At 39.4% G+C, this 24,117-nt stretch overlaps 1 protein-coding gene across 1 annotated transcript in view; it reads left to right on the top strand.

Annotated features, from left to right (window-relative positions):
• The window catches only part of SACS (sacsin molecular chaperone), a 62,479-nt gene that overhangs the window by 2,935 nt on the left and 35,427 nt on the right, over window positions 1-24,117 (top strand). Inside the window, exon 2 of the mRNA XM_061374405.1 lies at window positions 16,560-17,111. Coding sequence (XP_061230389.1) covers window positions 17,089-17,111 — 23 coding nt within the window. The 5' untranslated portion in view covers window positions 16,560-17,088. The remainder of the gene's footprint in view (window positions 1-16,559; window positions 17,112-24,117) is intronic.

Below are 24,117 nucleotides of genomic sequence, written 5' to 3'. Positions count from 1 at the left end.
GAGGTACACCAGAGGAAGGAAGGTTTCAAGCTGCCTGTGGAGACCTATGTGTCTTTGTGCAAAAGAAACATGCAGCAATGAAGGTCAGGCTAGAAAGAAAACACTTAGCTGTCTTCCCTAAAATTACCTGTGGAAATTTTCTCCGCAGTGGTCTAGTGGTGTAGTGTGGGGCATCCCAGGGGGCAGGGGGTTGGAACTACATGATCTTAAGGTCCTTTCCAACCCAAACCAGTCTAAGATTCTATGATTCTACGAAACCAAAATAAGGCAGCATTTCTGATGGGTGGTGATTACACTCGGGACACAATGGGGCAGGTGTTTTGAGCTCCTCTGGTGACTCCTCAGGAGGGCACGAATGTGTGCCAGGTTCCTTTCAGTAGTAAGTAAGGTTTAGCTTCTTTTTTCTTACAGGAGAATGGTTGCATATCCCAGTCACCACCTATCTGAGATAAGACAGCTGGTGGAAAATAGTAAACATCAGAGCTTTAATGCTCTCATCTCCCATGAAAAGGAACTAAAAATGTTACTATTTAAATTACCAGCTTTTCCTGATTCTGGCTGCAATAAGAGTTAATTTTCTTCCTAGCTGCTAGTGCTGTGTTTTGGCTTTAGTTTAAGAATAATGCTGATTACACACCAATGTTTTAGCTGTTGCTAAGTAGGTGCTTACTCTAAATCAAGGATTTTTGTCATTTTCTGTGATCTGCCAGTGAGGAGGAGCACATCCTCCAGACCTGAACTTCCAAAGAAATACTCCATACTACGGGACGTATAACTGGGGGGAATTGACCAGGAGGCGCCAATAACTGCTTGGAGACCAACTGAGCATCCAGTCATCAGGTGGTGAACAACTGTAGTGTGCACCACTTGTCTTTCTAGGGTTTTATTTCTTTTTTTTTTTTTCCCTCCCTTTTCATTACTGTTATTGTATTATTATAATATTTGATTTAATTTTAATTAACTGTTCTTATCTCAACCCATGGGTTTTACCTTTTTTTTCTCATTCTTCTTCTTAAACTGTGTGTGGGACAGAGTGGTCGCATTGTACTTAGCTGCTGGCTGGGGTTAGAACGTAACAGAGTTTTAGTTAAAGCTTCAGTGAAGAAAAAGGAACAGTTTGAACTTTGTTTTAGGTTAGGCTAATTTTACTTGGCTGTCTCTTTGTTAGTTATATCTGGTACACTCTGGAATTCTGCAGCAATAACAGCAAAATTATCATCAGGTTTTAACTAATGTAAGCTGAGATAATGAAGAATGCAATAGTAGCTTCAGAGTGGTCTGATGTACTTTACAAGCAGGCACCAGCTGTTGCTGAGTCCTGTTCCATAAAAGCATTTGCACTATGAAAGAAATTGCTAATGTTAGGAGATGTGTGGAGACCTGTTGGGAGAGAAGCAGAATTGCAGTACTATGCTCTCAATCTTTGCTTGTGTGCCTGCACTTTCCCCATAAAATGCCTCCTATAAACCTTCCCCTTCTCAAATTTCTCCCTCCATACCCTCCACCTTCCCATCCCAGCTGTATTCCTACATGAATTACCACTTCTGATGAACTGTCATGAGATTTCTTGTAATAGCACTGTCCTTGGCCTCCCCCAATCATCCAGCAGCATCTTGTATTTCTCCTACTTCCCAAGGGTAGATCTGGAAGCCCTGGCCATATCTGTGATGCTAAAGAAGAGAGCCAGGGAAGAAAAATCTGCTGAGGTCCTTAACTCTCTCCTTTGTACTCAGAGATGCATCCAAGCTCATGACTACAGAGGAGCAGCACAAGGATGTGCTGAGTCAGGGTCCCTAGAGAGTCCATGGACAAGAGATGGAGCAAGCTGTGCACTGGAGGCTGATTTTTGGACTTTAGAGTGACAGGCATTAACAAATACTTTTCAACTCATTACCTTCATGTTTATATTGGACTGGCATTGGAGATTCTTCCCTGACACTTGGCATAGGCTCCTGTTACCTCAGCAGCCCTGTACCATGCAGTGGCTCAGCCTGATGGTGTTCATCACATTAAATCAGATTTAAGAGTTGACAAAGTTCTTTCTAGTTTTCTTTGCTTACTTCTGTCAATTCTAAACACATCTTTTAAACTGTATTGGTATACAGTAGTGGTGTAGAAAACTCATCACTTTGGGATATATACAATTATAAACAATGAATTACTTAGTTGCATATTTTAGAGAGCACCCTTACTGCAGAAAAATGGATCATTAGACCTGAAAGAGCTTTTCCATCTCTTCTGTGATGGCAAAACCTGATTTATTTCAGTTTCTCATTAGCTGTGACAAGGATGATGTCAGACAAGCTGTGCATGCCCTGTCTTATAAATAATAAATGAGAAGGACCATGTCTTCTCTTTCTCTAATGGATCAGTGTTATAGCTGGATAGAAAATGCACCAGCCTGCTTTATGGAACATAATGGAGTAACAAAATTGCTCGTATTCAATTGAATGCATTGATCCCATGGAGTCCCGCTTGCTCCTTTATCTTAACCTCTGGCATCTTTCTCATCAAGGTATAAAATACTACTTCTATTAAAAGGAATAACAATAAACTGTTAAATTTTACAAAAAAACCCCTATAAATAACAGAAGAAATGCATATTTTGGTCATCCTAAACTCTAGAATATAAAGTCTTCCAAATACCCTTTCTGTGAAGCTTCATTTCTTAATTATTAATGTGGCAACTCCAATCTGAAATATGCTTCTCATTTCTTTCTTTCTATTGCAGTACTTGTAGAGAGAGAGTTGTTGTTATAATCTTCTCATTAATCATAATTTTTGCTAATAAGGTGCTGTTCAGTAAAGTAGTTCAAAACACTCTACAAACACTCATGAATGTGGCTTTATGATACCCCTGTTGCTTAATATAGCTGTTTGTGAATAACGTTCGTTCTGTTTCATGTGATGAAATATCCATATTCAGTCTCTTGGTCCTTTCTTTCAGTGTTAGGCCATCATTTTAGATATTTTAATTAGGAAATAAGAGCATTGAAATACCTGTTTAGAAAGTAATACCTCAAATTGGGTACATTGTGACACAGTAGAAGAAAAAGAAGAGATATTAAACATGGGCATGCCAAATCTTGTCAGAGTTCTTCTAAGAATATTTTCCAACAGTTGCTGTTGTGAATGGCACCTGCTAAATAAACAGGCTATATGGCAGTGTTTTCACACTGGTTTGCAGCATCAGCAAATGAGTTAAGTATTCTCAACTTTAAAAAGATTTTCTCCCTCCTTGGCATGCTCTATCAAACCAAATAACTGTGTTAATCTCCTTCCTTCTGCAACATTTGGCATTCCTAGATTAAAATTTTCAGCATAGTGTGTCCCAGTTTATAGATGAAGCCTCCTACTCACGAAGAAGAAATTCATACAGATAAATTCCCTGCTTAAAAGCATACTAGCCATAGGGAGAAAATGTCATACCATTTGTCATCAGGTTTGGCTGACAAATGACAAAGAGATGGAAATACTTCTGGTCATGTCTGTCAAACTCTATCCATACTTATACAAGTATGTAGTGATCGTAAGTGCCCTTTCCTGCTGCTTTTATAAAAAACTAGGCTTGAAGGAAAAGAAAGAAATGAAAATGTATTGATTTTTTATTAGTATCAGTAACCTAAAATAAAATATGTCCTTGCAACAAACACTTCAGAAGTATCTGTGGGTCTGAACAATACCCTTTTCCAGGTAGATGAACAGCAGTCATCAGAGTTTGTTTCACTTTTGAGTCTGTTTCTGAAACAGCTCCCTATACTTGGCAGGAAAACTTGGCTGACTGCTATGTGGAATTGTTCTGGAGAAAGAAGATAGCCTACAAGGTACTCCCCACTTGTTTACGGAGCTGCTTCTTTCCTTGACACGAGTTATGGAGGCAAGTCTGTGATCGTGACTTTACGCTATAAAAGTATGATTTTTACACAACCTAGCCATAATTATTTCAGGCCTTTTGACCTAAACCAAACCCTACTGCTTCCTCAAAACTTCCACAAATCTGCCAAGGCTACAGGGATGTCACATGAGACACAGCGACCTGGGAGCAGGGTACACACTTGGTGTGTGGCCCAGGTCTAGCTTCATTCTGACCTTGAGCACGATATGTATCTGAAATACTGGATTCTGCACCTAGGAAGGAGTAATGCCAGGCACAAGTATAAACTGGAAGAGTTGCTGGGAAGCAGTCCTGCAGGAAGGAATGTTCTGTGAAGAGCAGCTAAGGACTTTGGGCTTGTTTAGATTGGAGAAAATGAGGCTGAGGGGCAACCACATTGCTCTCTACAGCTTCCTGAGGAGGGGAGGTAGAGAGGGAGGTGCTGAGCTCTTCTCCCTGGTATCCAGTAACAGGATGTCTAAGAAAGGTTCGAAGCTGCACCAGGGGAGGTTCAGACTGGACATTAGGAAACATTTCTTTATTGAGAGGTTGCTCAAACACTGGAACAGGCTTCCTAGAGAGGTGATCAAGGACCCAAGCCTGTCAGTGCTTCAAGAGGCATTTGGACAATGCCCTTAATAACATGCTTCATCTTTTGGTCAGCCCTGAATTGGGCAGGCAGCTGAACCAGATGATCGTTGTTTGTCCCTTCCAACTGAAATAGTCTATTCTATTTGGACCAGGGACCAGATGGTGCTAATGGTAAGGAAGGAAGCTGTAGTTGCATTTTTTTTCCTCTCTGCCTTCCAAAAATATCTTAAAGAACTCTAGTTTGGTAATGAAATATTAAAATTGCACAATCTTTCAGCTACTTCAGTGTTATGGCAGCACTGTGTTCTGCTAACAGGTACTATAGGATCTGTTTCTTGGACTATGGTTATGGAGTTGATACTGGGATGTTGCAACTGCCTCTGTTAGGGGATTGAGAACTGCCGTAAGGAGAAGCAGGTCTCCACACTTAGAGCAAGCCATTTCTTACTCAAGTACTGTAACAACTATATATTAAATATTACTCAGACATGCCAGGCAAGCCATAGGTATAAGATACTATAAATCTGACGTTGGCTGGTTGACCCTGATGGTCACAGTCTTTGATGGTTTTGTCTCTGAGGCTGAAACAGCTGGACTTGAGAGCTCTGCAAAGATCGAAGATGGAACTGGAGGCCTTCTTCTGTCTTCCCCAAGTGCCACTGGAGTTTATATACACTTTTCCGTAGTTCAGGACTAGTCTGATCCAGGTCTGGTCTCTTTGCTCAGGTGGCTGTTACATATTTGCAGGCTGGCTCCTGATTCTTCCTAGTAGGTGCAGATTGAGTACCTTTACTCTACATTTGATACTATTATATCACTATACCAAACAAACAGCTATTACAAAATATTTTGCTACCTGCCCTAAATCAAAGTCCTGTGGTATGTCTGGGTGCAAGGCAAAATGCATGTATTTTACTTTTCTACCTTAAATTGGGCAGTCTTGTGGTATGCCTGGGTGCAAGCAAACATCAACACTGAAATTCCCTGTAGGGCTGGAAAGGATGTGTGGAAGAGAGCAGTGCTCTATAGTCATAAGCTGTAATGCCTTTATTGGAAGATGCTGATCAGTCTCCAAAGCTGACACTTTTGTTTGCTTGCATCTCCTTTTGGAGGGCTACCTGAGAACCTCACTGCTTTTGTCATTCATGTTTCCCCACTCTAGGCTCAATTTATTCTGGGATAATTTAAACCTATATACTTTGGTGCCTTCAGGATCTAGTAAGTTAAATAGGGCTTCTTCTTTTCCTGTGTTCATTCATCTAATAGATTTATAAATAATAATCTCCCATCTGGGGGGCTTCTTCTTTTGTTCTCCTAGGCTAAGGAGGCCAGTTTCTTTTAGTCTCTGCTTAGAGGGGAGGCTGTTGATTTCCTTGGTAATCCATATGGTTTCAAGTCATGCCTTTGGGGAACTCTCATTAGGTTCTTATTATTATCTGCCATAGACCTGGTTCTTATCTACCATCACTGTAATAATTTCCATCTTTTCCTGCTTAACTGACAGTTTTCATTGTGGTCAGTGTTTCTGAACTTCAGGAGATGAGGTTTACGCCATTTCATTTCTCTGGAATATAATTTTAAAATAGAGGATATTAGGTTGACTGCATATTTTGTTGCATTTTAACTTACTTTGCATTTGCTTTAATGTCTTTAATTAGTCTGTCCTTTCTAAAGCTTTGCACACTATTGATCTGCAAAAGGATCTGTAGTTGTCCAGATCACTTTCTTTCCTTATCATACAGTACTAACCTTTGTTTAATTTATTAAAATATTTCCTATTAAAACTGCAATTTTGTGTCCCAGAGTTCTTGAACAGCAATAATCTGGTTTCTTTCAACTAGAGTGAGTTAACTCCTACCTCAGTTATAGAATTTCGGTTTCTGCATTTTTTTTTCTACTAGCCATGTAATCTTGGTACCTGCTTTGAAAGATAAAAATAAATGGGAATGCTGCTTACTTCTGCTTCTTTACCTCTGTTACAGGTTGTGCATGAGGTTTTCTAAGTAAAAAAGCCGTATCTCAACTTGTGCCCAGAAATCTTTTGGAACCTGTTGCAGGGTAGGATCTGCATCATTTGGTGAAGTGGTACATTACACATAGTCTGCAGCCCAAAACTGATGTGAATGTCCCTGACATGATGAATCAGAGCTCAGTTTTGTCAGATGCAGTTATATCAGCACTACGCAGTTGCCTCAGCTGGAGATACCTCAAACCAGGGCTGTGTGCACACCTCATACCTCCTGAAGGACAGAATGACTTGGCAGGCTCATGATGTTATCAGAATTATCCTATCATGAACTTTCCAGTAATTTAACATAAAAAAGGATTTTTGCAATAGTAATTTTGGACAGGATAAATACTGGGAGAAGGCTTGGCTTCTTGAATGCTCCTTTGAATGCTGCTAATACCTTCTCGTCCATGAAAGTGTTGGGAATATTATGTAACTAGACTTGAAATTCAATTGTTAGGCTTTTGTCATTCAAATGCAGATTTCTGAATTATACGTCTGAGAATTTCAATCTATCTCAAACCTTAAAGGAGGAGACATGTTCATAATGTAAATAAATAAATCATATTTATATATATCTGATATAGGTTAGTGTTTTGTGGCTATCATTCCTGCCTGAATCCAAATACCTGTAAGCAAAGTGGGTAACCTCCATATAGTAATTAATAATTTTAATGACAGAAAAAAATAATTCATCACTTGAAACAGCTTTCCTTCTCAGGACTTTCAAATTACCGTGATAAGGAGTCCTTTCCAATCTTCACTGCAATCATAAGAATAATAATGAAAAACACCCTGAACTGTCCTTAGAAGACAGAAAGTCCAGCTGCTCCTAACAGTGGGGTAACATCCATCCTGACTGGCCATCTGTGCTGCAAGATGATCAAAGAGGAAGATGCTGGGCCAGACAAGGTAGTGAGATCAGCTATAACATTGCAAGCTGAGGTTACTCAGTGTTCAGGGAATGTTAATGTCTAAATCAAACATCAATTTATTTTACTGATTAAAGACGCTCTTTTAAAGATCTGAACTCATCTGCTTCTAATTTAAATGTTGGTGTAAGATTGGTAGGAAAATTTGAATATGGCTAACTCCTTCACTTGAAGGTTTTCTGGTTTTGGCTGTGATAGAGTTAATTTTCTTCCCAGTACAGTGTTGTATTTTGGATTAGTATGAGAATAATGTTGATAACACACTGGTGTTTTAGATATTGCTAAGTGGCACTTATTCTAAATCAAGGACTTTTCAGCTTCTCATTCCATGCCAGTGAGAAGGCTGGAGGGGCACAAGAAGTTGGGAGGGGACACAGACAGGACACCTGAACCAAACTGGCCAGAGAGGTACTCCATATCTCAGAACACCATGCTCAGTATATAAACCAGAAGGAAAGCTGGCTGCAGGGGGCTGATCAGTGCTGGGGGACAGGCTGGGCGTCAATCAGTGGGAGGTGAACAATTGTGCTGTGCATCACTTGTGGTTTGTGTTTCTTGAGTTTTATTTCTTTTTCTCTTTTTTTTTTTTTTTTGTGCTCTCTCTTTTCATTAGACTTACTACCATTTGTATTATAATATTTTACTTTATTTCAGTTCTGTTCTTATCTCAACCTGTGGGTTTTCCCTTTTTTCTCTCAAATGCACTGAGGGTTGGGGAGGGAGAGAGGAGTGAGCAAGTGGCTGTGTGGTACTCAGTTCCCAGTTGGCGTTAAACCGTGACAAAATGTGAAATAACAATTATTTTAAACACATTGGGTGAATGGAAAACTTTCCATATATGTGTATTACTTAGGATAACCATTTGGAGTTTGTTTTACTTATAGGTAAGAAATGTTCCTTAAGTATACCTTTTTCTGCTTTAGACATTTGAACACAGACAAATACTTTATTATTTGTGATCATCTGAAACAAATAACACAAATTGCTTTCTGATACAGTATACTTGAGACTAAACTGTCTGTCAGTAGTTTACATGGTAGGAGGCAAAACAGATAAAGAATTCAAATACCATGATTAGGTATTCAGAATTTAGGGTATAACTGACATGATGGTGAATAAACATTCTTCCTCAGTTCATCTTTAAAGTAGGTTCATTTACTGTTTCATCCCAAGAGCATTTCTGCAAAGTGCATTTCAGGTCCACTCTTTGACTTCAGTTATCTGCTATAATTATCTTCTGTGTACAGCACTGTAAGGGGCCTTCCAGTAACCATGAAGGACATTTGGTTTTCCTTGTATTTCAGCCTCTAGTAATGCTGCAAAGCAAAAATCAAGGTGTGAAATCAAGCTGTGAGTTTTCCAGGTTACTCTTGAAGAAAAGTGCTCACGAAAGATATTTTTGGAGCTAAAAATTTCATTTCAGAAATCCAAAAAACCTCACAAAAACAAAGAAAAGGAACTCTGTGAAAAGTACTCACCAACCCCTTGAGAATTGTATTTTCAGAACACTTGACTAGCTACTTTTCCTTCCAGCCCTGTATCACTTGGCAGAGCCTGACTTCAACAAAAAATACTGATGGCACAATTATTCTGAAATGTTAGTATTTCTGTACAAGGGTTCATTTCCAATCTTGACCTTCATGTGGTTTCTCATGAGGCTGACATACCACTCTTAGATAATTCATAGACTCTTGTATTGGCAAGTCTGTATGGAACAGTGTGCTGCTATGGTAGATACTCCAGAGTAGCTCAGATACTAGAAATTATATAGTTGTGTTAGTGTTCAGTTCAGACTTAGTATACCCTTCTTTAGAGAAAGTAGAGCTTATCAATTCAGCTGGGTATCGCTAAACGGCATCATAGTGTGCACTCAAGTCATAAAGCATATTCCTGATATTTTTTTTCCTCTGGTTAATGGCTTCATTGTTTGTATGTGACTACAGATCTCTTCATGCTTCTGTATTATGGTTCATAGACAGCCTTACTTTCCTGTTTCATTGGAAAACCCATTAAATGATTCAGGACTAACTCTAAGCACAAATGGTTCTTCTCGTCCTTTTGTGTGGCACCCACTGCTTTCAGTTTCACAGAAAGGTCTTAAAACCTCTGAGTTTCTGGAGAGCAGCATGAGGTTTTAACCACATGACTCCTTCCCTCAGTTTTGTTGGGGGGAGGTCTAAGCCTTTTTTTCCAGCTGCTCTGCAGTGGTGAGACATCACTTTCAGACATTTTCATCGGGTATCTATTAGGTTACTTCATCAGAATTTGATGAAAGGATTCTTCATGCAGTCCCAGATGTTTAAGATCAAATGATCCCAGTGTAAGATCATTTGAAAACCACAGAATCAAACTGTTGATTAGTCATATTATTACAAACAATTTTTAGAGCTTTCCTACTGTTGTGTGTAGTCATACTTCCTGAGTCACCTTTTCCATAAGTTGAATACTGCAGATATTGTGTTCAGCACATTTGCTTGCTGGGAATTGCATTTCCTTTGTTCCCTTGAGAAAGAAACAGATGAGGTTGGCACAGGACCTACTTTTTGTGTGTGTGTTTCAGTTAACTTAGTCTTATCCTTGACAATAAGTATTGTGGGTTTTGTGGCCCTGAGACAAATTTCCTCTACTCCATGGCTTATGGTAGTAGTCATCTTAGCTGGTGTATTTGTGCAGCATCAAGTTGGAGACTGGCTTCACCTTGAGAACCACAGGGCTGTTAGCTCTGCTTACTGCAGCACTGGATCATTACTGCTCCACTACTTTTGGTCTTGGTGCAAGCAGTCACTCCATTTGCTCAGGTAACTCTGAACTGTCCTCCAGTATGTGCTACAGATGTATCCATACAGCATCCACTGCTTAAGGTTATGGCTTAACTTCCCTGTCTGCTGCTGGAGGCTGTCATCTCTCTTCTAACAATAAAGAACTTTTCTTAAGGAATAAATTTCAGTGACTACCAGATCACCATGTTGTGGTGAGGAGAGGGGGTTCACTCAGCTTGAGGAAACCATGCAACCTTGGTGCAGATAACAGACCTTAACATTGCTTTGAACTTGCCCTGGAGTCTGGTGTGTGTTTTGATGAGCAATGTGTCTGTGCTCTCCACAACACTCCTGCTGGCGCAGCTTTTTTCTCCTCTAAGTCTTGTGGTTTCAGTAGGTGTTAAAATTGCCTAAATGAAACCCAGTTGCAATTAATTCCTTGAACACACTCATAAATCAGGCTTTTCTCAAATACCTGTTTGGACACCTGGTTCATGTAGTTGAGGTTAAATACACTCCCAGATTTATGACTGGCTTGGCAGAGTCTTCTGTTGTTTTGGCCCCCTTCACTCCTCATGTGGCATATAGTCATCAACTCAGGATTAGCTGGGAATCTTCTTTGTGTGTGAAACTTCCTGCTATTGTAGGATCCTATGGCAATTATGGAATTACTGGTCAGTGATTATGCTACTTGATGGGATCTAAGAGTGATAATTACTTTTTCTATTGCTAGTGTGGCCTTGGAAGGGAGGAGGCACAAACAACATTTGGTCTAAAAAAGCCTGTGACTACAGAATCTGCCCCATTTTTCATCTGTTGAATATTTTTGTCCTTGTACATACATTTGACATGTTTTACCAATGCATCAAAATCGTCATACTCTAGAAAAAGAATCGCTTTTGTAAAACTACTATCAGTCTGTCCTCTACATACATAGAATCATAGAACCATAGAATCATAGAATAGTTAGGGTTGGAAGGGACCTTAAGATCATCAAGTTCCAATCCCCCTTGCCATGGGAAGGGACATCTCGCTCTAAACCATATTACCCAAGACCTCGCCCAACCTGGCCTTGAACGCTGCGAGGGATGGAGCATTCACAACTTCCCTGGGCAACCTATTCCAGTGCCTCACCACCCTAACAGGAAAGAATTTCCTCCTTATATCCAATCTAAACTTCCCCTGTTTAAGTTTTAACCCATTACCCCTTTTCCTGTCACTACAGTTCCTAATGAAGAGTCCATCCCCAGCATCCCTATATGCCCCCTTCAGATACTGGAAGGCTGCTATGAGGTCTCCACGCAGCCTTCTCTTCTCCAGGCTGAACAGCTCCAACTTTCTCAACCTATCTTCATATGGGAGGTGCTCCAGTCCCCTGATCATCCTCATGGCCCTCCTCTGGACTTGTTCCAACAGATCCATGTCCTTTTTATGTTGAGGACACCAGAACTGCACACAATACTCCAAGTCAGGTCTCATGAGAGCAGAATAAAGGGGCAGGATCACCTCCTTCGACCTGCTGGTCACGCTTCTTTTGATGCAGCCCAGGATATGGTTGGCTTTCTGGGCTGCAAGCGCACACTGAAGTTGGCTCATGTTCATTTTCTCATCGACCAGCACTCCCATGTCCTTCTCCACAGGGCTGCTTTGAATCTCTTCTCTGCCCAGCCTGTAGCTGTGTCTGGGATTGCTCCGACCCAGGTGTCGGACCTTGCAGTTGGCATGGTTAAACTTCATGAGGTTGGCATCAGCCCAGCTCACAAGCATGTCAAGGTCCCTCTGGATGGCATTCCTTCCCTACAGCGTATCAACCGTATCAACAGTGTATCAATAAATCAACAAGAGTGCAGCATTTTTATTCATTATAATCTTAATAACATTAACAATATAGTGTTCATAGTATTAATACTAACAATAGTATAAATAGTATAAAGTGTTGGAATTTTTGAAAGCTTTTTAGTTTACTTGTAATGTTAAAATATTACCTAACAAAGCATGAAAGCTCATGAAATGCATAACAGTATAAATGCAGAGCCATATACTTTGTTGATAGCACTGATTTATATCTGCTGGTGGCCTGGACTACTCATTTTAATTGAATTTCCTATACTAAAGCTGCCTAGACCATAAACATGTTAAGGACACATCTGCTTCCAGCATTTCTTGCTTGCTGGCACATTATTATATTACAGTGTGTCAGGTCCATCTCAAATTTCTGCAGAACAGCTATCTTTCTTTGAGAAACGACTCTGTACACTTGTGTGGTACCTGCAGTTGTGTGATGGCCTTGAATTTAATTTAACCTTTGATAGAAATGCATTTTGAACCCAGCTAGTATACTTGTGCTCTGACAGGAACAATTTGTGCTTAAGAGGTGATTGTCTTCTCAAAATCTGGATACCCAAATGGTCTTTTTTTCAAGATTTAGCTGCTCACTCTGGACTGTGCACTAGTTCTTGTTATATTCGTAGTGAGGGTGGTTTAGGGTCATTCAGAGCTACTGCAGCTATTTCGTGGTGTAGGATTCTAATTTTGAGAATTAAGCCTGTCATATGCTTCTGCCTAATAAATCCAGGAGAAAACAGAATTTAATGAAACGGTTGAGAAGTTTTGTATTTGTAATGGTGTACAGGAGATTACAAATTAGTCCTGAGATGACCCATATTAGTTGAGGTCAGTGAGTACAACTCAGGCATATTAGGTTTCCAGCTTGTTCTGCCTCTCTTGGCACTCATTTGTCAGCCTTCAGTTTTGCCAGATACTTTTGCTTTTTCCCTTTTAAAGGGATGTTTCTCTCATACTAGGTTTAGAAGAATGCAAGTTTTCTAGTTGTGCCACAAAGCGCATCTCCCTATATTTGCTGGTACACCGTTACTGGGAAAACCAAAATGATGTTGGTTGTTGATACAAGTTGTAGATTATCATTTAATTTAGTCTGTAAAGAAAGAATTGTGGAGGGCAAGAGAAATATCCTAACCCAAAGAAATGGTTTTCTCCCATTCCGCTTACATATAGACTATCCGTAGCTGTGATACTGAAAGGAGCTATGATTAGCTGGAGGCGATTGTGCCATGATGTATCTTCTAACCTTGAAAACAAATGCTAGATACAAGCAAGGTAACCATGAAGGCAGCAGATGGATAGGGTACCTTTGCCTGTGCACATCCCACTAGCGACCCATGCAGTGGCTCTGGTCAACACAGCTCTTGTACTGTGCTGCTCACAACTGCTCTCCTGCTTGAGGCTATGTACCTCCTGTTGTTGCAGTCTTTCTTATTCCAACAGAAGTCAGCATAAGCAATAATGGCTTTGTGATCAAATTGTTCTTTAAACTGTGTAAAACATAATTTGAGGATTAGCTACTGCTGTGCTTTGCTCATAAATTTTCTCCTCTAAACTTTGGATTGTGTTCAGTAATTCTGATGGCTCTTGCGTGCTTCCCAGGCTGCTGGATGGAGTGTTAACAGTTTTTATTTAGTTGTTATTATTGAGAAAAGAATGTCAGGGTATATGTAGTTTAGGCTGTATTTAGTAGAATGTGAAGTGTAGACTGATCCCAATATTAAAAGGATGGATGACGAGTGAACAGATAGTCAGATAACCCGTAATGGTTTTCACACCAGAAATTTCTGAATATATCTACCTGATCTGCAGGCAAAATTAGGTCTTTGCATAGCTATGCCTGTGGCACCATACCTCCAGCTAATCACAGGCATTCACAAAACTGAGATTGTTTCCCTAGATTGACTACTAAACTTCCTCCACTAAAATTTAATTCAAGACAGACATAAAATCCTCCAGCAAAGGTGTTTCCTTTTGAAAACTAATAAAACCCAAGGAAGAAAATTCGCATAGGCAATGGTTGTAACTGCTTTTTTTTTTTTTTTTTTTTTCAAGAACAGATCTTTTATTATGTCTACACTAATAAATTATATGACAGAACGTTCTCAGATGCTGCAGCTCAAGATCATATAAAGCTATAAGGTAGCCTGCATGACCACTTCAGGCACTGAAGAAGTGTAAGGTCAGGAAGTTAGTGTGCCAGGGTCAGGCTGAATCCAGTATCCAGCAGCCAAGTTGGCTCACTTTCTTACCACAGAAAACAACACAGAGATGAGCATGTCAAAATCTTTCTAGGACTGTAATGTGATCTGGTAGCAAACTGACAACACCATTCAGTCACATCCATGCCAGCAAGACCAAGCTCCTTTGAGGAATATCAGAATGATTTGCTAGTGTAGACATGTCACTTCATGCTGTGATATAACTTCTTCTTCTGATAAGCAAACTAGTTACTGAATGAATAATTTTTCTAGGACTGTAATGTGATCTGGTAGCAAACTGACAACACCATTCAGTCACATCCATGCCAGCAAGACCAAGCTCCTTTGAGGAATATCAGAATGATTTGCTAGTGTAGACATGTCACTTCATGCTGTGATATAACTTCTTCTTCTGATAAGCAAACTAGTTACTGAATTAATAATTTTTAGGGTGCTTTCAAGTACTTTGGGCCTATCCATTTTCTGGACAAGGTGTCACTGCAAAAAATCCTAGAAGATATTTTTATTTTCATGGGGTGTGTCGGTACCAAGAGCAAACGACACATCAAGGGGCTTTTCAGTGCCATGAGAGAAATACAGCAATTACTGACTTACTAAGATAATGGATTTGGCTAGAGTCTTGTCAGCATGCAAGTCATGCACAGTCCTATGTGCGAAATCATGCACAAAATCACAATGAATTAAAAAGCTTCCCCACAGCAGCATAATAAAGGACAATCTTTGAAAGCCTAAATCTAAAAATAGGATTCAGTCTGAGAAAGTGTGTCACTCACTAATTATGGAGAGGCTGCCTCTTAAAGTCATAATTAGCTTTCTATTACAAATCTATTTTTTTTCTGTTTTCTTCCCCAAGACAATTGAAGCTGCTCAAATAACTTCAAACATTTTTCATGTGCAATTTTACTAATGGTGTTTTAGGGTAAACGGTATAAGCTTGCCTGGTCTTCCAACAATGGCTGCTTCACAGAGTGCCAGGACCTGCTTGAGCCTGGCTTTTTCCACTGCAGCCAAAATGCCTTTCCTTGGTGCTCCCCTCCCAACTGCAACCCACTACACAGCAAAGCTGCAACAGTTTTACTCTATGAAATCATTCCTACCTGGGTAAATGAGGCTGAATTTTCATGGTTGTTTGCTTAAGTCTGCATTACTTAAGTATAACTTAAGTGTGGAACTTTTCTTTCAAGTACATGCTAGGCATACATCTAAGCATCTGTAGAAAGAAAAATTTGAAGATATTTAGTAACACATTATGCTATGTTAAATTTTCCATGATGCTTTTCACAGCAAACATACATTCAGAATTCATCTTCAGTCTGTATACTTTGATATTTCATTTACTACCTAATAGGTATATTTCTAAGTATTAAAAAAATTTAAGATACTCAAGCCACAAATTCTACCCTCCTTTGTTTCATACCATGTGCATTTCAGTATCACACTACATAGTCTAGTAGCTCATCTTTTGCGATTTAGCCACAGTTGTTTCTGGATCAGGAAAGAATGTCTCTGCGTTACTGTCTTAAGAGGGACATACACAACTGCATATTATGAAAAGACTTGCCAACACTGTCAGAGGCTCAGAGATGGATTTATGTTTGCACAGATGCACAACAATAATGGAATACCACTGTTGTCCTTCCGGCTCTCACACATATCCCCTTTGGGTAATAACGTGTATACTGAATGAAACACTTTTTGCTGCTTGACAGCACATGCCTTGTCTCACTTATACACTATTCTGGTGTATCAGCTTGAAGGAAATAGTTTCTGAAGGTATGTGCAGCATAGGGTAGATGTTGACCTATATAGATGGGAATGGAGGTTAGCTGGGAAGGCCTTGAATCCTCCTTATGGAAAGTCATTGCAAGCTAGCTAATCTCTTCCCCTAGCTGCAAGCCATTTGAACAGAAGGGCAAAATCCTTCTCTGTAAATGTTCTGTCCATCTTGTCATTTTATTGATGGCATAATTTTATGTCAAGACTGTAATATACATCTTAGAGACTATTTTTTTTTTTTTTAAGCAGATACTGGGACAAACGAAGAAATAGAAAACTTGCCCATTTATTCAGTATACTTACAGCTACCTGTGTTTACTATTATACTGATCGTATCATATTGTACTGGAGGAGAAGCAGGAAACCTCACTGCTCTTTTTCAGTTCTCCATGTGCTTACAAGTACTGTAATGCACAAGGCATTTATAATTAGCATCATGACTCACATAATACTAGTAACTGTAGCTATGCCCTCAGAGGAAATGACTTTTCCATACCCTCCAGTTCAATTCTGTTTTATATTAATGGTGCACCCCTTTTCTGTCTCTTATTCCAGAACTCCTGAGCTGATGTCAAAAAGTGCCTCCCAGCAGGTGTGAGGAAGAAGACAAGTCAGACTTTGGCCCTCACAAATGCTGTGTAAGCTGTGCCTGTTCCCAGAAAGACGGAAGACAAAGTAGAAACAGCAGCTTCCAGAATTCCACTCCTTCTCCAGAAGATAAATATAAACCAATTGCACAAGAACATAGCCTGAATTCAGTTAAAGAAGCCAGACAATAACTCCTTGCTTTCTGGGACCTGTCCTCTTAAGTCTGTTCCTAATCACAAGAGAATGAACTTCTGTGAAGAATTTAGCAAGTGGCTTTAAAAGAGAACTGGAGAAGCAGCAGATGGTGAAGCACACAGACATCTTTGGTAGCTCAGGAATGGAGTGAAAACTGAGTTAGTGTTACATGCTTGGGCTTTCTAGTCTCCACTGAAGAGATGATGAGCCACCAAGCAAAGATTAAAAATTAATTTGCTAATTTATAAGTCCAATATCTGCTTCATGTTCCTATCAGGAAGATATCAAAGAAAAAGAGACAATGGAGATTGAGGATAAGAACAGGTAAAAAAACAAAACATACAAACAACCAAGCAAAACTCCTGAAGGAATTTTTTGTTAGGCTGACATGTTCCTGCTCAAACAGCCCTGGTCAGTAAGTTTAAGACTGAGTTTGAAATTTGCCTAGTATTTGTACAAAATTGCTACTTTTGTAGCTACTTTCTGCCTTGCAGTCTGCAGAATGCCCACTGATGTGCAACTCTAATGTACAGCCTCTGCCTTTTCCTGTGCACTAAGGAGGTGAGCCTTGCGTTGTGGCAGAAAGTTATTAGCAACAGCTGCCTATTGTTTCAGGGTCTGGTCCACTGGCTTCCTGGGTAATTTTGCAAAAATTCATGAAAGTAAATTTGGGGGTGTGCTGGGTTCAGCAGTAGCAGTCATTTTTCTCCTTCTTAGCTGGTGCAGTGCTGTGGTTTTGACTTTCGGCCTGGGAACAGCTCTGATAGCACCGATGTTTTTAGTTGTTGCTCAGTAATGTTTACTCTGACCAAGGACTTTGTGAGTCTCATGCTCTGCCAGGGAGGAGGGGAAGCCAGGAGGAAGCAGAGACAGGACACCTGACCCAAACTGACCAAAGAGGTATTCCATACCACAGCACGTCATGACCACTATATAAACTGGGGGCAGTTAACCGGAAGGGCTAGATCACTGCTTGGTCGGGCTGAGTATCAGTCAGATGGTGGTGAGCGGTTGTATTCTCTTCCCTTGTTATTTCCCTTATCATTATTATTGTTGGTGGCAGCAGCAGTGGTCTGTGTTATACCTTAGTTACTGGACTGTTCTTATCTCAACCCATGGGAGTTACATTCTTTTGATTCTCCTCCCCATCCCTCCAGGAGCAGGGGGAAGGAAAAGGGGGGGAGTGAGAGAGAGTCTGTTTCTGAATTACTGCCTGGGCTTAAACCACGACAGGGGGTTTTAATCTTTTTCTTCTAGATTACTTAACTGCCCCCCTCCCTGTCCCCTCTGTAAATATTGTAAATGTAAATGAAAAACCTCAGAAATCTCTGAGGTTTAGACATCACATGTTGTGCAGCAAGCTCTTCTACAATTCAGTAAGACATGAAGTTCTCTCATAAAGACTAAGTTTGATGGTCACCTTCATTGGCACTGAGGCCTGAAACGGGATCAGAGATGAAACTAAAGGGCTGCCAGGGATAAGAGCTGGAAAGTATGGATTGTCCTAGATTGAGCTGCAGGGGCAATATTCAAGCTGGGGACCGTGCATTGGACAGAGGTGGGGCTTCAGAGTTGTAGCCAGGGAGAGGCGAGCAGATTTGCCTTGGCATAGTTGACTTAAATATGAAGAGCTCAATCTTTCTGCTAAAAGCAGATTTCTTGCGATAAGCATTATTCATGCTGTCAAAATTGTAGAATTCTGTGTTTCAGTATTGACATTCTTGGGTACTAATAAATGATGGGCTTTGCTCCACCAAGATCACAAATGACAAGTATCTTGTCATATCAGTTATGTAGTGATTTTTGCTCATTTGGTTACATGCAGTTTATGGGTTTTATGCAAGTCTCAGTTAAATTAAGTTTACATTAGACTATGTAGTGGTATTTCAGAATCTCCATTGTATTTTTTTATTTATTACAGTATCACCCAATTATAAAAAATTACAGATCTCCAAGATTTTGCTACAATATTTTACAAAGCCTTCGACTTTAACACTAATATTGTATTTCTCTCTTTAAAGGTACTCAAGTGTCAATTTTCAAATTGATGTGCAAAATTGGGGCTTTAGATGTCTAACCTGAAGTTTAGCTTTAGCAGACCCTGTGCCCTTGTAATACTGCACCAGATTAATTTGCTTCTGAAATTTTGGTGTATGGCCTTCCTCTGGCATGTCTTTTGACCACTGCAATTAGATGCTTTTTGGGGCAGAGCCAAGCTTTTATGCTTTTTATTTATTTATTTTACAGTGTCTATAATAGCAAGACTGTGCCTCCAGTTGGAGCTTCATGGAGTTTGTGCAGTATATATAAAGACATTAGCTAAAGTACAGACTTCCAGTTCATGTTTTAACTGAAAATTTAGAACTTTTCACTATATGTATTTGCTACTACTATCAATTAATGGTAATAGGGGTGCAATTGCTTTAACTTCCCATCCTTGTTCCTCTTTCTATACATCACATGCATGGAATACAAATAAATGTATACATAAAAAAAAGGTTTTTCTAGCTAGTTAAAAAGACTTAATTGATTACATTGTAGATGGGTTGTGCTGCAATGTTGGTCTGTGTTAATCACATGCTGCCATCAATATGGTTATTACGAATACACAAAAAATCTTTGGGTACTGAAGTGCTTTAAACGGGTCTGTGATTGTAGGCCGTGAGTACACTGCTGCACCTGCAGTGCTGATGCTCAGATGGGATACAATCACACTGCAGCTTTAATTACCACAGCCCATCAGCTGCTAATCCAGTCCTCACTGACTGTGAAACCCTTTATGCTGCAACTTTTTTTCAAGTGATACCACTTCTGTTCAAGATAGGCACAAGCAGGCTAATGGAAGAGAAGTTAACAAAGGCTTAGTTAATTTGGCACTTAGGTAATACTAATATTTCAATAGAGATTTTACATAATTACAATAATACACGTATTGTATCTAAAGGACATAGAACTGTTGGGACAAGTCCAGAGGAGGGCCACGAGGATGATCAGGGGACTGGAGAACCTCCCATATGAAGACAGGCTGAGAAAGTTGTGGCTGTTCAGCCTGCAGAAGGCTGCGTGGAGACCTCATAGCAGCCTTCCAGTATCTGAAGGGGGCTTATAAGGATGCTGGGGAGGGACTATTAATTGGGGACTGTAGTGATAGGACAAGGGGTAATGGGTTCAAACTTAAGCAGGTGAAGTTTAGACTGGATATAAGGAAGAAGTTCTTTACTGTAAGGGTGGTGAGGCACTGGAATGGGTTGCCCAGGGAAGTTGTGAATGCTTCATCCCTGGCAGTGTTCAAGGCCAGGTTGGACAGAGCCTTGGGTGAGATGGTTTAGAGCAAGGTGTCCCTGCCCATGGCAGGCAGGTTGGAAGTTGATGATCTTAAGGTCCTTTCCAACTCTAACTCTGATTCTATGATTCTAACCAACTCTTTCCACAGGTATGTATAAATAGAAATACATATAGGTTCATAGAATGGTTTGGGTTGGAAAGGACTGTAAGATCATCTAGTTCCAAACCCCCTGACATGGGCAGGTATGCCTCACACTAGACCATGTAGCCCAAGGCTCTGTCCAACCTGGCCTTGAACAGTGCCAGAAATGGAGCATTCACAACTCTTTCGGGCAGCCTGTTCCAGTGCCTCACCACCCTCACAGTAAAGAAGTTCTTTCTTATATCTAATAATAAATAAGCATAATATATAGGCATCATAAATAAGCATACAACCTGTTGTACACCTAAAAATCTTCTCTGTAGCCTCTGTAGGTGTCCTGTTCCCCATCTCAGTTTGCTTAACCTTTGTAGAAAACTCCCTTGACTTCCACATTTCCTTCTTCTCGTGTCCAAACATAGAGAGGTATACCAAGGGACATACTGTATGTATGTATAAGGTAGAGAGATGTAAACAACAATTATGACAGTTTCAAAAGCACTGTGCCCCCCACTAGTGGAAGTTTTATCATCCATTTCACTGGAAGTTGTTTGGGTGTATTTAGTTTTATCCTTGCTGAAGCTACAGGCTAATATACTGTCCTGGTTTTGGCTGGGATAGTTAGCTTTCTTTCTTACATATTGAAGGTATCATAGTTGCTTTGTGTCTCAAATCTCTCAAAATGACCCAAATAAGCTGAAACAACTCAAATAGTAATAATTTTTTAAATTGGATAATACCATCTGAACCAGGATAAGAGGCAATTACGTAAGTTCCACCAGTAAATTGGAAAGAAGAGTGAAAAGCAGTGAGGGTGTGGGAGGCTGAAAGTACTTGATGCTTTACTCCATGCTACTTTACATAGGATAGGACATGGTAACACAGCATGCAATTCCCAATGAATGATTATGCAACTCATGTACGAGGTAGTGTTTGGAGCAGTATCGCAGCTATTAGATTTGTGTGACTGAACTTGTCATGTAACGCAGGAATCCCTTTCACTTCTCTGTTTTCCCAGAAGAGGATGCCCTGTGTCATTTCTTCCCCTTTTCCTCCCTTCCTCTCACTAGGCCCTACATATGCCTCATGCTTCTTACTCTGTGCCACTCATCTTTCTATTGTCTGAAGGATAAAGTTTTGCTTGTACTTCTGTATGAATCCCTTTATGGAGACAGAACTGATACAGAGCCAGTACAGAGCTAGCATTACATGTTATCCACTATCTGATGTGCAGGTACTTGAAGAGGTGCTTTGAGTTGTGCTTTTCATAGTTTAAGAAAATTACATGTCTTGTATTTCCGTCTGTGTGACATTGAAAATATTATGAAACTTCGAAACATGTTTAGGTGCAGTATCCAGAAACAATAGGGATGGAGAAACACCTCTTAAAATATTTAATGCATGTGTAATATGGGGCGGCTGATTTAATTTTACTTATTAAGTATATTTTTCTCCCTTATGTAGGAAGATAAGAGCTTCATTAAGTACTCTGGAACGAAAATAAGAAAAATATTACAGGTAGTACAGCAAAAAATACCTTTGGTAAGCTGATTACCATGTGTCCTAAAAGGAGGCAAAGAACATAGGCCTGGATTCATTGTGACATTTAGGAACTTATATTTGGCTCTGAAATCAATTTCAGATTTAGGCTTTGCTTTTTGTTGTTTCAAGGTTAAAGTGGGTGTTCTAGATCTGGCAGTTTTATTGGCACCAATTGTCAAAAGCAAACACCACCAGTTTATTTATGCTTATTTAAAAATGTATGCCAACAGAGAATCTTGCAACACTGCAGTCCCTCCTAATGCAATTCTCTAAAGAGCAATTGAAAAGTTTATTTTTATCAGTTACTTTGGTTTAATCTTTTGCATAATTTGAAATGCCATGCATTTTTAATGGATTTTGTTATTCATACGATCTGGAATAGAAACCCCTGTAATACTTAGCAATTCAAATCTGTAAAGGTTACTGTACTGTAGTTGAGTAAGGTTAACTCCCCTCTTTGAGGCCTTAATTTAAAGTAGTCTTTTCCTAATGGTAGATCTAAGAGGAAATTTTCCTTCAGAATTTAAGAAGATTTAAAAATTTTATCATTTATTTGTGCTTTCTTGCTCTGCTTTTTAAGTGTAAAGAATAAAACTGAAAGAAATTTTATAGGTCTTTTAAGTACTTTCCATTAGCATTTGCTTAGCACCATCAAGGAACTGGCTTGAACATTAAAGCACATAACAGAGAGATCAAAATCATTAGATGGAAACAAATGGCTTTTCCTGGCGCCTGTGACCTTCAATCTTTTGTTTGTTTTTACTAGTATTTAAAAAGGATCTTGTTCTTTCGATATTTGACATTTAGAAACACATCAGCTTACAAAAGGAATAAGATAATACTTTCCTCCAGTTCTTTAATGTTTCATTAAGCCACGATCATACAAATATTTTGCTTAGAAGCTATCTATAATGGTTCTACGTGAGGAGCACAGAGTATGAGAATCAGTTTAAACTCAATGTATCAGTCTATAATAAAACAGTTTCAGCAAATTAATTAAATTGTGTGATAGATTTATGGCAAAACTAGGTATTTTTTTTAAAGCAAATGCTTCACAGGCCAGAGGGAGGTTTGGGCTTTTTGTTGTTTTTTAAATTTGTACAAGATAGGACTATAGCCATTTCAGCTAAATACTTTTCTATTAATGGAGCTATTCAAATGAATTAGAAACTTTCCAGTAAGGGATGACTTTCCAATGACTAGCACATGTGTCATCAGCCAATGATAGGTTTATTCTCAAACTTGTTGAAAAGGCATTAGTAGGCAAGGATAAAGCAAGCTCCTGGCAGTGACTAAAGACCAATGCAATCTGTAATCTCTGGGTAATGTGATATATATACAGTGTAATGTTTAAAACATCTGTTAGAAATACAAGGAATTGAATTGGTTGGACGAGGCCTTGGGTAATATGGTTTACAGCGAGGTGTCCCTGCCCATGGCAGGGGGGTTGGAACTTGATGATCTTAAGGTCCTTTCCAAGACTAACTATTCTATGATTCTATGATTCTATGATTTAGGAATGAAGGTGCTTAGTGTGTTATACAAAGTTTTGATTTTGCTTGGTGTGCTCTATGTCTAATCTATATATAGTTATTGAGTCACTGCTACTTGCCTGCCAGCATTGCAGAATGTTATTTGCTGCACTGGAAGCTTCTGTACTACAGTGGTTTCCTCTTGCACTAGTGACCTAATCATGTTTGTTTCTTATCACAACATACACTCCTTTTGCAGCTCCATTCCACCTGTCTAAGCACACTGAGAAGGAAGAAAGGGGTTTGCATTAATCTTTTTTTGCTACTGAACACTTATTTTAAATCACTGGGAAATATAAGGTGATTATGCAACTCAGAATTTTCTGGTTTCAAGGGGGGATTGGACTAGATGATCCTTTGAGGTCCCTTCCAATCTCTAACATACTGTGATACTGTGTGATACTGTGAATGTCACTATGAAAATGGCTTTTATTTCATTTTATAAAAATACTTCAATGTTGCAGAGACTCTATTTTTTTTTAATTGCATATCCCTTCTTGTATGACCTAATTCTCAACAGAACAGAAGCCTTGTTCATAGCCACAGGAGAATTTTCTATATGTATTCTTAAATCTAATCGCTGCTTTGCTTGGAAAAGTGGTTATAAAAATATTATCATAGGAATTTCTATATGTAGTATTTAAAAATTCTCAAATAAGTCCAAATGATTTTAGATTTAGAAGATTGATTCCCCATTCCCCCCCCCCCCCCCCCCAAACTGCCATGACTACAAAATTGCCACCCGGTCAAATACATTTTCTTTGTCACATAAAATCATTAATAGGAGTTCTGCATAGCAAACATGTATGTGACACCTTTAACTTCACTAGGA

Source organism: Neopsephotus bourkii, unplaced genomic scaffold (assembly GCF_033783945.1).
Source record: "Neopsephotus bourkii isolate Nb327-2 ecotype Australia unplaced genomic scaffold, CSIRO-AGI_Nbou_v1 NB_1638, whole genome shotgun sequence".
Taxonomy (NCBI): Eukaryota; Metazoa; Chordata; class Aves; order Psittaciformes; family Psittacidae; genus Neopsephotus; species Neopsephotus bourkii.
The sequence above is the reverse complement of the archived record's forward strand: the minus strand, read 5'-3'. Positions and strand labels throughout refer to the sequence as shown.